General features: G+C 40.5%; 1 protein-coding gene across 8 annotated transcripts in view; it reads right to left on the bottom strand.

Moving 5' to 3' along the window:
* Nucleotides 1-25: 25 nt before the first annotated feature.
* ATXN7 (ataxin 7) overlaps nt 26-14880 on the bottom strand; it is a 154446-nt gene continuing 139591 nt past the window's right edge. For all 8 annotated transcript variants that reach the window (XM_043519575.1, XM_038408878.2, XM_043519576.1 and 5 more), the window contains 5 exons: nt 11642-11907; nt 9989-10187; nt 7718-7839; nt 5500-6439; nt 26-3070 (listed from right to left, as the gene is read on the bottom strand). In XM_043519575.1, coding sequence (XP_043375510.1) covers nt 3053-3070; nt 5500-6439; nt 7718-7839; nt 9989-10187; nt 11642-11907 — 1545 coding nt within the window. In that variant the 3' untranslated portion in view covers nt 26-3052. The remainder of the gene's footprint in view (nt 3071-5499; nt 6440-7717; nt 7840-9988; nt 10188-11641; nt 11908-14880) is intronic.

Here is a 14880-nt window from a genome sequence, read left to right as displayed (position 1 = left end):
ACATTCAAGTCTTTTAAGGAGAAACTGTCTAAACAGTCCAAGCTTAAAACTAGTTATATCAGGCACTTTCAGTTTTTCCATTAGTTTTAAACCACATGAGACCCATACAAATGTGGGCGCGCACGTGCACGCACACACACACACACACACACACACACACACCCTAAAAAAAGAGAAGCAGAGTGTCACTTAACTATATGTAGTCTTCCGGGAATCAGATAACTGATTAGCAATGCCATCTAGACCATTTAGGTCCTGATCCTGCAATCAGATTCTTGCAGCAGACCTCTGCATGGATCCAATTGCAGGATCTTGGCGTTAGTTTGTATGTATCCACTCCCAAGACACTAAAAGGGACAACTTTCACAAAACAAAGGCATCCCTTAATTTGCAAAGTAGGCATGTTACTATTAGCTTGGCAGTGAACCACTTCAAATTATAAAAAAGGTATTTGCTATTTTTAATTAATTAATAAATAAATACTAGATGATCTCAATTGTACCAAAACTGGATATAAGAAAAAAAGACCTGTGCAAAAATACATATTTAAATATGTACAATCAATTAACAAAATATGTCTTCTGAAATAGGGATACTTCAATATTTATAATAGATCAAGAAATTCCAAAATAAAGATACAAAAGTATGTTTTTTGTATAATTCTTTGTTCATCATTGCAGCAATATTTTAGGTTAAGAAAACTGCAGGAGTCATAACGAGAAGTTGGAAAGCCTATAAAAATTGTCCCTCTTAAATTACTACGAAAAACTGTCTAGAAAGAACCCAGCCATTACAAATTCAATTTTGCAAGGTAAATTAATTTTAAGCTTCCTTAATTATTTACAGTAAGAATTATATGAGACAATAAAAGCTTCAGGAACAGTGTTCTGTTTAGAATCAAGATCTAACCTGTAATATTTAAGCAGGTCTGTACTCAACGGCAGACGAAATTTAAGATGGCCTCACTTCCTAATCCCAATAGATTAAAACTACGAGCCCTGATGCAGATGTAGTTAAAACCCGGCCCTACATGAAGCACCGTGATTAAATACTAACTTTCAAATGTCTGCATGGTTTTGAATGAGCTTTGACTTGCCATTATGCTTTCAGATCAACATAATCTTTACACAACTAAAGATGTTCCATCACTTAAAGCCACAAAGGTTGATTAACATACATTTCAGGCAAAAAGAAATGTAAGTCTATCCAACCAAATTGCACTTGTGACTGAAACATGTAAGGGTGACAGCTTGGCATCACCGACTTCCTTGACGCCAGAATTTCACACCCACTGTGCAGGAAACAATCTTTTCAACTGGACATCATATTACATCTTCAACTTTTTGTTCCTGAAATACAGTTAGTTTATGTTTGCATAATAAACGTCTGAAGTATTTTTTCTTGGTGACCTTTTATATAAACTCAAAGCTAAAGTGTCTGCATAGAGGCTTGCTGTTGTTTTGCGGTACATAATAATTCTGCAGCAAGTTCATGTTAACTTGGAAACGTGAACAGCTAACCAACCAAGCACCTGCTGCTCTTAGTGGCTTGAGAATCCCTGATGTACGATGCGCCACCAAAATGGGGAGAAGGCGGATGGACTGTGTGAATAATTTGATAGGCTCAGATTGTCTGATCTCAGCAATATCTGGTGCCCCTTTAAGGCAAAAGAGTATATTCTTGATTTAGAAATTGTTTTCCTTTACTTCATGAAGGTTCAAGTAAAGTCTCAAAATTCACTGTTAAAAAGCTTACTGAAAATATCCAAATCAATGATATTATAATAATGCTAAAGCCCTTTAAAGGATTTCATTTTTGAGATGTTTTAAAACAAGATAAAAATCTCTCATGAAAACTGACTGTCTGGACTGTAACATAGTATAGTCTCCCCTTTATTCACAAAACATCTGTATCTGAGAAAAAGATGATAGTAACCCATCCAGGTGCACTCAAAGTTGGACTCAGTTGCTAACTAGCATCTAGTGCAGCATTCTGAAATATTTTATTGTGGGTAGCTGAAAGCTTGACAAGTGTTAATGATTTGATTACAAGAACAAGGCATAAACTAACTGCAAATCTTTCAGAAAAATCTTTAAATATTTAGTTTTAAAAGGGCTGTTTTTACAGGCCGGAAGGTACAACCAACCTAAATCAGCTAGTAGAGTTCTTCTTTTAAGTAACAAAGGCTTCTGGTATACAGTATAGGTCAAAAATATGTTCTTTGGGAATAGTTTTATAGGTTATTTGCCTTGGTTGATCTGATACTTTTGCATTCGGATTTCCTTCATCAAAAGGAACTAACAATTTTTACTTTCTTTTGCAATAGAATCTTATTCAAAATAATAATTGCTTTTCCATCAGGCAAGTACAACGTTATTTTTATATTTGTTTTTTGAACAATGGCCTCAAACAAGTTTTTAAAAGTTTTTGAAACTCCTGACAGCTTCTTATCCCAAATTACTTGCAAAAGACTGGGCAAAACACAGACTATTTAGTTTCTGAATTGTGCTATTTTTGTGTTCCATGAAAGGAACACTGCTATAAAAACACTAAAGCCATATTCCCTTCTTGAGGGCTTCTTTTCATTGTGCCTAACACATTGTACCCCCGCTGCAGGGATTCTTTCAATTGACAGCGCCTATCGGGTGGCTAATAACCTACAAAAGACACCATCAGCATAAAAAGAGTCCACAGTAATGGTTGTCCCCAAACATTCTTTTGCCAGCCAATCTATGTCAAATAGTGGCAAGATGATGTACTCCTGTAGGTAAAAATCTCACAGATTTGTAGCAAGCAGTCCAGTCCACTGTTAACACTGGTAAGAGCAATTATGTGGCTGAACTTCATCCAGTGTCCATTTACAATATTCACTGCTACAGACATGGCTTCAGGGAAATTCCTTGTTTGAATGACAGTCCAGTAGATTTCCACACCTGAGGACCATGGGAAGCTGGGATAACTCAAAGGCATCTTGGAGTCCAGAATTCCAGATGGAGGTTTTGCTTATAGTGAACGTTGTCCAGTTCTTTTCTCACCACGGTATATTCAGCTATCAAGGACGTGCCTTTGGCTTTCAAACAAAAAAGAAAGCTGTGTAAGCAAGCATGTTGTAATAGATATAGTAAAGGCCACATCAGGCAGGACCTTTCTGGACAGCAAGAGAACACGTCAGAGGGAGTTACAAGGCACCAGGTAGTATTATTAACAGCCAGTCGCCTTGTTTGCATCTGGAATTCTAAAGTTTCTGCCTTCCCAAGTAATTGTGCTCTCCAATTACACTCCTAAATGGCTGACTGGTATTGTACTCATGACAACAACAATCAGAAGCACTAAGGTGTGGCTTTCCTCATTTCTTAAACATATACATTCAAGTTCATTATTTCAAAAGTAGCTTTTTCCTCCATTAGGTTGCTCAGTTAAATGAAAACTGTCAGGAAGTACCAAAAGTGAAAGTTCCTAAAGCAATAATGGCTGAGCCGTATTATCCATAGATAGGCATTTCTTCTTCTTATACAATATGTACACTAGTCAGCGTACAACAGCAATGATAGACCTGTTCTTTGGAGGAAAGTGAAAATTCAGAGACCTGTCCAAGATGGTGTCATAAACATACAGCTAAGGGTAGCATAAAATCTCTCCTTTACCTGTAAGTAGTTAAGAAGCTCAAATAATCTGGTTGGTACCTGACCAAAAGGACCAATAAGGGAAGAAGATCCTTTCAAATCTGTGGGGGGAGGTTTTGTTTGTGCTTTCTTTGTTGTTCTTTCTTGGACAGAGAGGGACCAGGGCAGGAAAAAAAAACATCTCCTAAAATCCTACCTGAAATAAGCATCTAAGATTACAAAAATGTAAGTAATAGCAAGGAAATGCGTTAGATTATCTTTTGTTTTAGCTTGTGAATTTTCCCTATGCTAGGAGGAAGGTTTATTCCTGCTTTTTGTAACTTTGAAGTTGAGCCTAGAGGGGAATCCTCTGTGTTTTAAATCTTATTACCCTGTAAAATTACCTTCCATCCTGATTTTACACAGGTATTTCTACTACTTTTTTCTTTATAATAAAATTCTTCTTTTAAGAACCTGATTGGTTTTTAGTGTCCTAAAAACCCAAGGGTCTGGTCTGTGCTCACTTGGTTAACCTATTGGTTGGTATATTATTCTCAAGCCTCCCCAGGAAGGGGGGTGAAGGAGCTTGGGGGGATATTTTGGGGAAATAGGAACTCCAAGTGGTCCTTTTCCTAAATCTTTGTCTAAATCACTTGGTGGTGGCAGCAGAATCCATCCAAGGACAAGGAAGGATTTGTGCCTTGGGAAAGTTTTTAACCTAAGCTGGTAGAAATAAGCCTAGGGGGTCTTTCATGCGGGTCCCCATATCTGTCCCTCAGAGTTCAGAGTGGGGAGGGAACCGTGATAGATGGGCCTTTGTGAGTTCCTAACACTTCAGTTATATGAACTTCCACAGTAGCGCGGAAAAAAAACAAAGGGGTAGGGATTTGTAGGATTGGTGGAAATAGAAAGACATCATCAATATTTAAACACAGTAGAAAACATACCATGAGGAAATCTTCTCCATATCTAGCTTCTCTGAGTCTATTTTTTCCCTTTAAATAGTCTCTTTTCCTTCAAGTGATCTTCCAACCTATTTCTTATAGTTCAGCAAAAACAGCCGTATCTGATTTTTTTCTCTGTTATTTCCCATTCCTCTCCTCATGACCCCACTATGCATGGCAAAATAGTTTTTAAACAACACATTCATTTCAATGTGGTTCTATTTTGAGAAGTAACTATAACAATAGGACCCTACTTACGCACAAGATCTGATCCCTTCGTGTTTTCCTTCTAACTTCTGCTGGTTTTAAACGCACAAAAGTAATTTTTAATTACTCTTATCGCCTGTTAATACTGCAGAGCCAGTCAATACAGCTCTTGGGGAGGGAGCTGTATTTTACTGCAGCTGAGTTATAATCAAAATGGTTAACTATGTTCTGATTGTAGAATGCTTACTGGTGTTGATATGGAAGTCAGAAAGATTCCAGCCTGACTTTCAGATACTTGGCTCATTTTGCAAGGCTGACACTCAGGAAAAATATTTTTACTTGTCAAGTGAGTGAATTTCATCTGAGAGTTATTAGGTAATAATTATAGAACCATTATGCCACTTTTATAACGCAACTTTTCAGAGTAAAATCACACTTTCAAAAAGCAGATTTGTTGTAATAATCCGACAGCAACAGATTCATATTGAAAAATATTTAAAAAGAGTAACATGAAATAAGAAAATAGGTATCCACCTTTCACTAACAGAGTGTCTAGAATCAGCTATTCAACCTAAAATACTGTAACAGGACACGACCTAGCTGTTGTAGGGGTCCCTTCTGGCGTTAAATTCTCTGACTATGACCAATATAACCCCTACAGTCACCAGTGGATGTCTACAGATTCTAAAGCTAATCTGTCAAGCTTATGTCAGTCAGTGAAATATCTTCACTACAAAATGTCATACCTGATGAAGAAGAGAATTGTTCATCAGTCCCTGGGTTCCTGTGATTGCACTGGTGTGTTTTGCGTGAACATTGTTCACCGATGGCAATTTGGCAACCTTGTTTGATTTGTTGCTGTTTATGCTGCTTGAACTAGGTGAGCACTTTCTTTTCTTTCCTATGAATTTGTCCAGGGAAGTGTGTGCATGTGAAAAACTGCTGTGTGAATTTACAGTCAGTTCACTGGACTGATGAACAAATGGCCCTAAGGAAAGAGTGGAATCACTGCTGTTCATCATCACACTCATTCTTTTTATCGATTCTGCAGGGCTTCCAGTAGGAGGGCCCCTCCCTGATTGGTCATGTTTGAGGCTAATGGGGTTAGCTTTGCTAGTCATACAATTGAGGCCAACACTGTGCGACGAAGATGTCATAGATGAATGATAAGAGGTCCCAGAGTTAACCACACAGTTTTTCCTAAAGGACTCTGTGGAATGAGACGAAGGTGCTAGCAGTGCGGAACTGTTTTTACGCTTCTTTCCTGAGCCACCACTGCTACTGTTGCTACTGGTACTGTTACAGTTGGCACTGCTAGCAGAAGATTCCTTAGGTTTAAAAGACTTGCTGGATTTCAATTTCTGAGGTTTGCTGGGCATAGGTGAAGGTACTGAGGAAAGCACTGTAGGTGTTGAAGGGGACGAAGACACTTGTCTTGATTGCATACTGCAGACAGGGTCCACTGCACCCAGATTAGAAGGATTGGCATTTAGTGTAGTTCCATGTGATGGGACCGATTTACTATTAAGAGACATACAGGAAGGAGAAACCAATGTTGGTGATGACATAACCGTGGTGGGTAAAAGGAAACCTGCAGCACTGACACCATATTGTGACGTAGGCATTGAGTTTGTCCAATGCGGAGCACGAACAGACGCGGTGTTGCTAGATGCTGGGGGAATTTTCCTAGGAAAGAAAAAGAAACAGTTAGTATTCTTTGTGCACGGACATCAGTGACTAGACTGAAACTGTCCTGCATTAGAATAATTATATTTGTATTTGTTCAGTGCAAAAATACTAACTTTATCAAACCCTAAAATATTTTGATAAATTAACCCAACTACATTGCAAACAAGTATAGCACTGCTTAGTAATCCTATTCCTTTGGTGGATGTATACGTGGTTATTTATCTGTAACTGGAGTTCCCGAAATATTACTGTCTGCTCTTCTGGGTGAGATTTCAAAAGTGCTCAGCATTGGCCTAACTCTGCTCCTACTGAAATCACAGAGTTTTACAATCGACTTCTATGCTGCGTTCCCTCTGCCTCATAGATCTTGAGCCATGGAGAGGCAACAAGTCACTAGAGGCATAGTGCCTTGAAGCAGTGATCTCGGAATTACAAAGGAGGCTCCAGGACAGTTCTCAGCACCAACTGTGATGCTGACACCAAGTGTTGTGTTGAGAGATGAAGAGCAGGACCATCTGTTCTGTGGGGAAGTGCCACAGGAGCCTTTCTGACCCCAGAAGAAGAGGAAAGCAAATAGAGAAAAAGACCATGAAAGAACTGCTCTCAGTACAACAAGCTTTAGTGACTGGGCTGGAGCTGGCACCATTATGGCTCTGGGATAGCTTGAGCAGTGGAAAATTATGACTAAATGGGACCTGGATCCAGTCCAACCAAACAGCACTCAAACAGAATGCCCCAACTAAACAATCCAAGTGCTCATGACACTCTTGCTCCCAAGTCCCCCACAATGGATACCAAACACCCTCTACAGCAGTGTTTGAGAAAGAACCATAATTAGGATTTGAGGCACTAGAATTTTAGAAACTGCTCAAGAGATTTCATTTCCATGTCCAACAGGAAAGCACAAGTTGTCAGCTGTCATATTCCTTTAAAAAGGTTTCAGCTACTCTCAGCTCAGCCCAAGAATACAAAGACAGGAGATCTGTGGCTACAGTTTTATGAAGAAGTAAAGAATATAGTCTCCTGGTGAGTGTAACTCAATCCCCTCCTATTCTCCAGATGACAGTTAAAATGGCGCTATTGCTCACATTTACCGTGTTATTGGGAGGTGCTAATTTAAATAGAGGTGATAAGAAGGTTTAGTTTATTCTTAAAATGTCTTTAATGAATTATTATTACAACAGGAAAGCCATTTTTCTCTCAAGCGTTATCTATTTGTACAATCGCAAGAATAATAATTTAAAAAAAAAAAAAAACCCTGTCATTTCTACTCACTTCCACATCTGTGAATTAAGATGCTTGTCCACCATGAAGTTAAGTGCACATCGGATATGGTTCCACCGCTTATCAAAAACGTAATAACCTCTTCCAATTTGCCGGCTACCAAATGTGCAAAACTGAAAATACAGATTTTATTTTGGTGTTTTCTAATTTTAATAACAACTCTCTAAATAATAAATTAACGCACTTAATTACAAACCAAAAATATACAGGAAAAGTCTAAGGACCTAAGATAGCAAACGTACATTAGGACTTTGATCCTTATGGCCCAAAAAGTATGTTCCATATATATTCCCAAATAGCTCAGGCCCAATTGGCAAGGAGGACCATCTTTCTCTCTCTGAGATGCTGCCACCTTTAATAGGAGTCACCTTGATTTAAGAAAGAGGGAAAGTGGTAGATTTTTTCCCCCCAAGGGGCCATTAGGTTTGCAACCTACTCTCATACTTGCTCTGACATTCAGGCCATATTGTATGTGAGATGTGCCTGTGGTTTATGCGGAAGCTTCTTTTGCACTGAGGCCGAGTTTGTTGGGAGACAGCTGCTGGTTTTTAGGTGAACTGGTTTTTTTAATTTCCTCAAAATCAATTAGGATAAGATATACATTATATATAGAACAAGATGTACATTATATATCTAAATAAATATGTTGGCTCTCTATAAGAATCATAGAATCATAGAATCATAGAATATCAGGGTTGGAAGGGACCCCAGAAGGTCATCTAGTCCAACCCCCTGCTCCAAGCAGGACCAAGTCCCAGTTAAATCATCCTAGCCAGGGCTTTGTCAAGCCTGACCTTAAAAACCTCTAAGGAAGGAGATTCTACCACCTCCCTAGGTAACGCATTCCAGTGTTTCACCACCCTCTTAGTGAAAAAGTTTTTCCTAATATCCAATCTAAACCTCCCCCATTGCAACTTGAGACCATTACTCCTCGTTCTGTCATCTGCTACCATTGAGAACAGTCTAGAGCCATCCTCTTTGAAACCCCCTTTCAGGTAGTTGAAAGCAGCTATCAAATCCCCCCTCATTCTTCTCTTCTGCAGACTAAACAATCCCAGCTCCCTCAGCCTCTCCTCGTAAGTCATGTGCTCTAGACCCCTAACCATTTTTGTTGCCCTTCGCTGTACTCTTTCCAATTTATCCACATCCTTCTTGTAGTGTGGGGCCCAAAACTGGACACAGTACTCCAGATGAGGCCTCACCAGTGTCGAATAGAGGGGAACGATCACGTCCCTCGATCTGCTCGCTATGCCCCTACTTATACATCCCAAAATGCCATTGGCCTTCTTGGCAACAAGGGCACACTGCTGACTCATATCCAGCTTCTCGTCCACTGTCACCCCTAGGTCCTTTTCCGCAGAACTGCTGCCGAGCCATTCGGTCCCTAGTCTGTAGCGGTGCATTGGATTCTTCCATCCTAAGTGCAGGACCCTGCACTTATCCTTATTGAACCTCATTAGATTTCTTTTGGCCCAATCTTCCAATTTGTCTAGGTCCTTCTGTATCCTATCCCTCCCCTCCAGCGTATCTACCACTCCTCCCAGTTTAGTATCATCCGCAAATTTGCTGAGAGTGCAATCCACACCATCCTCCAGATCATTTATGAAGATATTGAACAAAACGGGCCCCAGGACCGACCCCTGGGGCACTCCACTTGACACCGGCTGCCAACTAGACATGGAGCCATTGATCACAAGAAATTGCTTGCAGTCATTTAAAATCTGTTTTTAATAATTCCACTAAAAGATCTAGGAGTTAAATTACATCACATGCCCAAATATTTTAGTGAATTTTTTTTTTTTTTGCTTTTGGAAATTAAAGTATGCCACATATACCAACTGCTGCCAAGATTTTCACATTCAGCCATGTTACTGCAAGCCATTATTTCTATGGCAAAACTAAGGCTAGCCTTATGATTTAAAAACAGATAGAATACTGAAAGTGTTATTAAACCATACCACTATTTTGCATGTACCGGTTCCACAGCTACCCTTTTCTCAAAACACTTAAGAAAGTTTCCACCTCTACCTCCAATAATTTGTGGCATTTTGATTTCTCTTATGTTACAGTGGAGATATCTCAGAATGTGTTTTCATAGCACATTTACTCTGATAATTATGATTAAACCCTTCCTGCCTATTCTGTAACAAACACATTTTCCTGTGGCATGAGAACATTTTAGCAAACCCACCAAACAATGCACTGAAAAACTGTAATCAATTTGTTCACAAATTCAGAACCAGTAAAGGATGTAGAACATACAGCAGCGGGCTGAGGATGATGACCTGAATAACGACAATCCAGTTTTTCAACATGTTCTTCTTTTTCATCACACTCTCCCTCATCACTGGATAAACGAGATGCTGGCTCAGCTGCAGGCAACGGAGGGTGTGGAGATTCATGGACCGAAAGAGAGTCACTAGGGCCATTTCCGCTGTACTGGGTTGGACAGCCTGGAGGCCTGGACAAGTAAATACACGGAAAAGGTATTACTGAACAAAGGCTACATTAGTAGGAATTACTTATGCCTGGAATTTTTTGCTTGTATAGAAAGGTGCTTTTTTTTCCCCAAAACCAGGTCTTCCACGTTTTCCTTTCTGTCATAATACCAGTGTCTCAGAATTCTTTTAACAGTTACGTCTCACAACTCTCCAGGAAAAGGAAGAATCATTATATCCATTTGCAGATAGGCACATTGAGACACAGAAAGATTAAAGGTTTCAGAGTAGCAGCTGTGTTAGTCTGATTCCGCAAAAAAAAAAAAAAAAAAAAAAAAAACTTGAGGTATGCATCCGATGAAGTGAGCTGTAGCTCATGAAAGCTTATACTCAGATAAATTTGTTTAGTCTCCAAGGTGCCACAAGTACTCCTGTTCTTTTTTAGAAAGATTAAAGTGGCTTTTCAAGGCCACTCAGCAAGTCAGTAACAGAGCCAGAAATAAAAACAGTAGTCTAGTCCCAACTTCCAGTCCCCAATCACTTCCACCAGCCAGTCCCAACCGCTCAATTTGCAGTTGTCCCTTCTTTTTCTCCACTCCAGAAACTGTTGGGTATTTTTAAAAGTTCATTAAACAAACACATCGCCTTCACACCATCCTGACTTACTGCTTTACTGGATCTGGAGGCACTGCTAAACTGGATGCCTTAAATTAATTTACTGTTGCAACAACTTCTTCATTTTGCATTCACTTCCTTCTCCTCTGTACTCCTAAATCACCACATTTCTATTTATCCATGTCCACCTTGCTGGAGCACCAACACTATGAATAGCTGTTATAGAATGGAGCTTCTGGTTTTCATTTATTCAAGACAGCATTTACCTCCCTGGGCCACCCATCATGGCCTCATGTTAGAAGGGCAGGCGATACAGCTCACCCAAGACTAAGGAAGGCTATGTCTACACTACTGGGCAGTGTAGACATAGCCCAGGGGTAGGCAACCTATGGCACGCATGCCATAGGTGGCACGCAAACTGATTTTCAGTAGCACTCACACTGCCCGGGTCCTGGCCACCGGTCCGAGGGGGGACTCTGCATTTTAATTTAATTTTAAATGAAGCTTCTTAAAACATTTTTAAAACCCGGTTTACTTTACATACAACAATAGTTTAGTTATCTTGATAGATTTATAGAAAGAGACCACCTAAAAACGTTAAAATGTATTACTGGCATGCAAAACCTTAAATTAAAGTGAATAAATGAAGACTTGGCACACCACTTCTGAAAGGTTGCAGACCCCTGACATAGTCTAAGATCCAGTGTGGAATTTTTGAGTGAGCAATCACCAGGCACAGAGCAAGAGCCCCTTTGTTGCGAATGAATCTGCATTTCCCACCTGGTAGCACTCATTGCCACCAACCCATCAGGTTGCTCCCCAGACTAATTTCACACTTGATGGATAAACAGATTTCACTTACCTTGGAAGACTGGGGGGGTGAGGTTTGGGTTTATTAGGTGCTAAAGGCTTTGATTCTGTAGGAATAAGTCCATGAGAATTTTGGTGCAGCTCCTGGGAAGTTTTAGAAGGTGAGGGATGTGGTTCCCTGAGAGGGGGCATCTGCTGATGATGATCCGAATGTCGAAGCAATTCCTTTTCCCTGGTTTTGCTTTTGTGCTCAGCTAATAACAAATCAAATCGTTTTCTTCGACCCTGTACAGCCCTCCGCTGGGTTAAGGAATGTGTCTGCAAATCAAAGCATCAAAGATTAATCCAAGGCAATTTGATTTGCAGAAATTAAACACTCAGACAGATATAAAACAATTCTAGAAGGGAGGAACTAAAGCAAGGATGGCTTTTACAAGAAACTTAAAGATGGCCTAATAGGTGTTCATATTCCTATTTGATAAGCCAATAGTAATTAAAGTCAATGCTCTTTAAGAAGTAAAAACTGTCAAAGGTCTACTAAGCCTTGAGTTTGATACTCAAGCCTTTTTCAAAGTCTCACTTTCATTACTAATACAAGTATGCTACCTGACCATTTATTTTAAATCATGAAGCACAGCACATGATCTTATCTTAAGAGAAAAGTACCAATTTTTTATGTTTATTTGTGGGAATGTTGAGTACAAGATGTAAAACAGACTTTTAAATAAAGGGTACTAAACTTAATAACCTTGTAAATGTATTTGTTTTTGCAAACTAACGTATTCCCGGACACCTACTGTATGGTAATGGATATTAAAACCACAAAGAAACACAGCAGAATCAACAATTACAACTCCAACAAAGCAACAAAATTCAGAGGTTAAGGTGATACTATATCAGGTTGTCCCACACCTGAAAGGTCCTGAACACCCAGTGGAGTTAACTACATGTAGCGCAAAATCTACATGCAGTAGGATAAAAGATTGTTTCCCTTGTTTATATGTGCTAAATTCATTCCCAAGGCCTTATTTTCACACAGTTCGAGGGGCTCAATAATTTTTATTTATTGTGGAAGTAAACAAGCTTATTTTCCACCTTAGTATTAAGCTCTGAAAATATATGAAAACAATATTTTTTAGGGGTAAGCAGAGTGGAAGGAATTTCTATGGGATGCTCTTATTTTCTTTCAAGCTTTTAGTTTATTTCCTGTTATTACTGTTTACAATCCTCTTTTAGAAGCTTGACACTTTTCACTTTTCTTTTGGGAGAACAATAGCTTTGCCCCCTGTGTTTTCAAGGAGGCATTACCTTCAAGTTTTATTCCTTGTCATTAATATCGGTTATGCCTACACTTGTTCCAGAGGTGATTTATTTGTTAGGTAAAAAGAAAAGGAGTACTTGTGGCACCTTAGAGACTAACAAATTTATTAGAGCATAAGCTTTCGTGAGCTACAGCTCACTTCATCGGATGCATTTGAAGTGAGCTGTAGCTCACAAAAGCTTATGCTCTAATAAATTTGTTAGTCTCTAAGGTGCCACAAGTACTCCTTTTCTTTTTGCGAATACAGACTAACATGGCTGCTACTCTGAAACCTGTCACTTGTTAGGTAGCTGGTGGTCCCTCTGCTGGCAGCACGGCTGCTGTGCAGCAGCATAGCTAAATATTTCAAGATCACACATGATTCTTGTCTTTACTTTCTGTAACTTCTCAGGGACAAGTGATCGCTTTTGTTCAAACTGATGTTTAGAGCCAGACAGTTCACCAGACTAACTTTTTAAAGGATGTTTTGTGTACAGAGTTTGACATACTAGACAGGGACTCTTTAGATAAGAACTTCTCAGAAAAAGAGTTGAAGCAATATCAAACTACAGTCCATGGAGGCAGCAGCGTTTGGGTTGATAAAGCCACCTTCTAAAATCTGCTACAGACTTGGTTCTCCTATGGGAAAAAATTTTCTTGGTCTAGGTCCCACATAAAGCAGTGACTATATTTTTTTAATTTCTTTGTGATGGGTGGATTTTTTAAAATTAATTTTTATAGCCAAAGAGACATTCCCCAATAACAGGTTTCAGAGTAGCAGCCGTGTTAATCTGTATTCGCAAAAAGAACAGGAGGACTTGTGGCACCTTAGAGACTAACAAATTTATCTGAGCATAAGTTTTCGTGAGCTACAGCATCCGATGAAGTGAGCTGTAGCTCACGAAAGCTTATGCTCAAATAAATTTGTTAGTTTCTAAGGTGCCACAAGTACTCCTTTTCTTTATTCCCCAATAAGAACACCTAACAATTTTAAGATGGGTAAAATTACACAAGATAGGTAAAATTTAGAATACTTCCACAAGAGGCAGAGGTGAAAGTAAGCCGGTATGCCCCGGTATGGTGTACCGGTAAGAGCCGGTGCGCCGTACCGGGACCGGCTTTCCCAGAGGGCAATTTAAAGCTCTGGGGTAGCGGCGGCAGGGCTGCGGCGGGGATTTAAAGGGCCCCGGAGCTCCAGCCACCGCTACCGCCCCGGCCCTTTAAATCCCCGCCAGAGCCCTGCTGCCGAAGCCCTGGGGTAGCAGTGGTGGAGCTCCAGAGTGGATTTAAAGGGCCGGGGCAGTAGCGGCGGCTGGAGCCCCGGGGCCCTTTAAATCCCCGACAGAGCCCAGCCACCGCAACCCCAGGGCTCGGGCAGCAGGGCTCAGCCGGGGATTTAAAGGGCTCGGGGCTCCAGGAGCCATTACCACAGCTGAGCCCCAGGCCCTTTAAAGCTCTGCCAGAGTCCAGAGCCCCGGTGTAGCGGTGGCAGCCGAGAGCCCTCAGGGCTACTCAGTGATTTAAAGGGCCCGGGGCTCCACTGCGGTAGTGGCAGCTGGAGCCCTGGGCCCTTCAAATCGCCCCCGAGCCCCGGGGCTCCCAGCCGCCTCTGCAGCTGGTAGCTCGGGGGTGATTTAAAGGCCCCCGGGCTCCCAGCCGCCACTACCGCAGCTGGAGCCTCAGGCCCTTTAAATCAAGATTTAAAGGGCCCAGAGATTTAAAGCCCGGCCTCTTCCGATTAAGGCCACGCCTATTCCGGTTGAGGCCAGGCCCCCAGCTCAGGACTCCAGCGTACCGGTAAGTCTTCTAACTTACTTTCACGCCTGACAAGAGGTAAGTTTCCGGTGTCAACCATTTTTTTAAAACCGCAGTCCTATAATATGCATTTACAGTAGAACTGTGCGAATAGTTGAATTTAAAGGTTGACCCTAAACAAATATTTTGAATTACTTGGCAAATTGAAAAAAACGTAAAATAAATAAATATCCCTC

The sequence above is a fragment of the Dermochelys coriacea genome, chromosome 7 (assembly GCF_009764565.3).
Source record: "Dermochelys coriacea isolate rDerCor1 chromosome 7, rDerCor1.pri.v4, whole genome shotgun sequence".
NCBI classification, from domain to species: domain Eukaryota; kingdom Metazoa; phylum Chordata; order Testudines; family Dermochelyidae; genus Dermochelys; species Dermochelys coriacea.
Note: the sequence above shows the minus strand (reverse complement) of the source record. Positions and strands in the feature narration are given on the sequence as shown.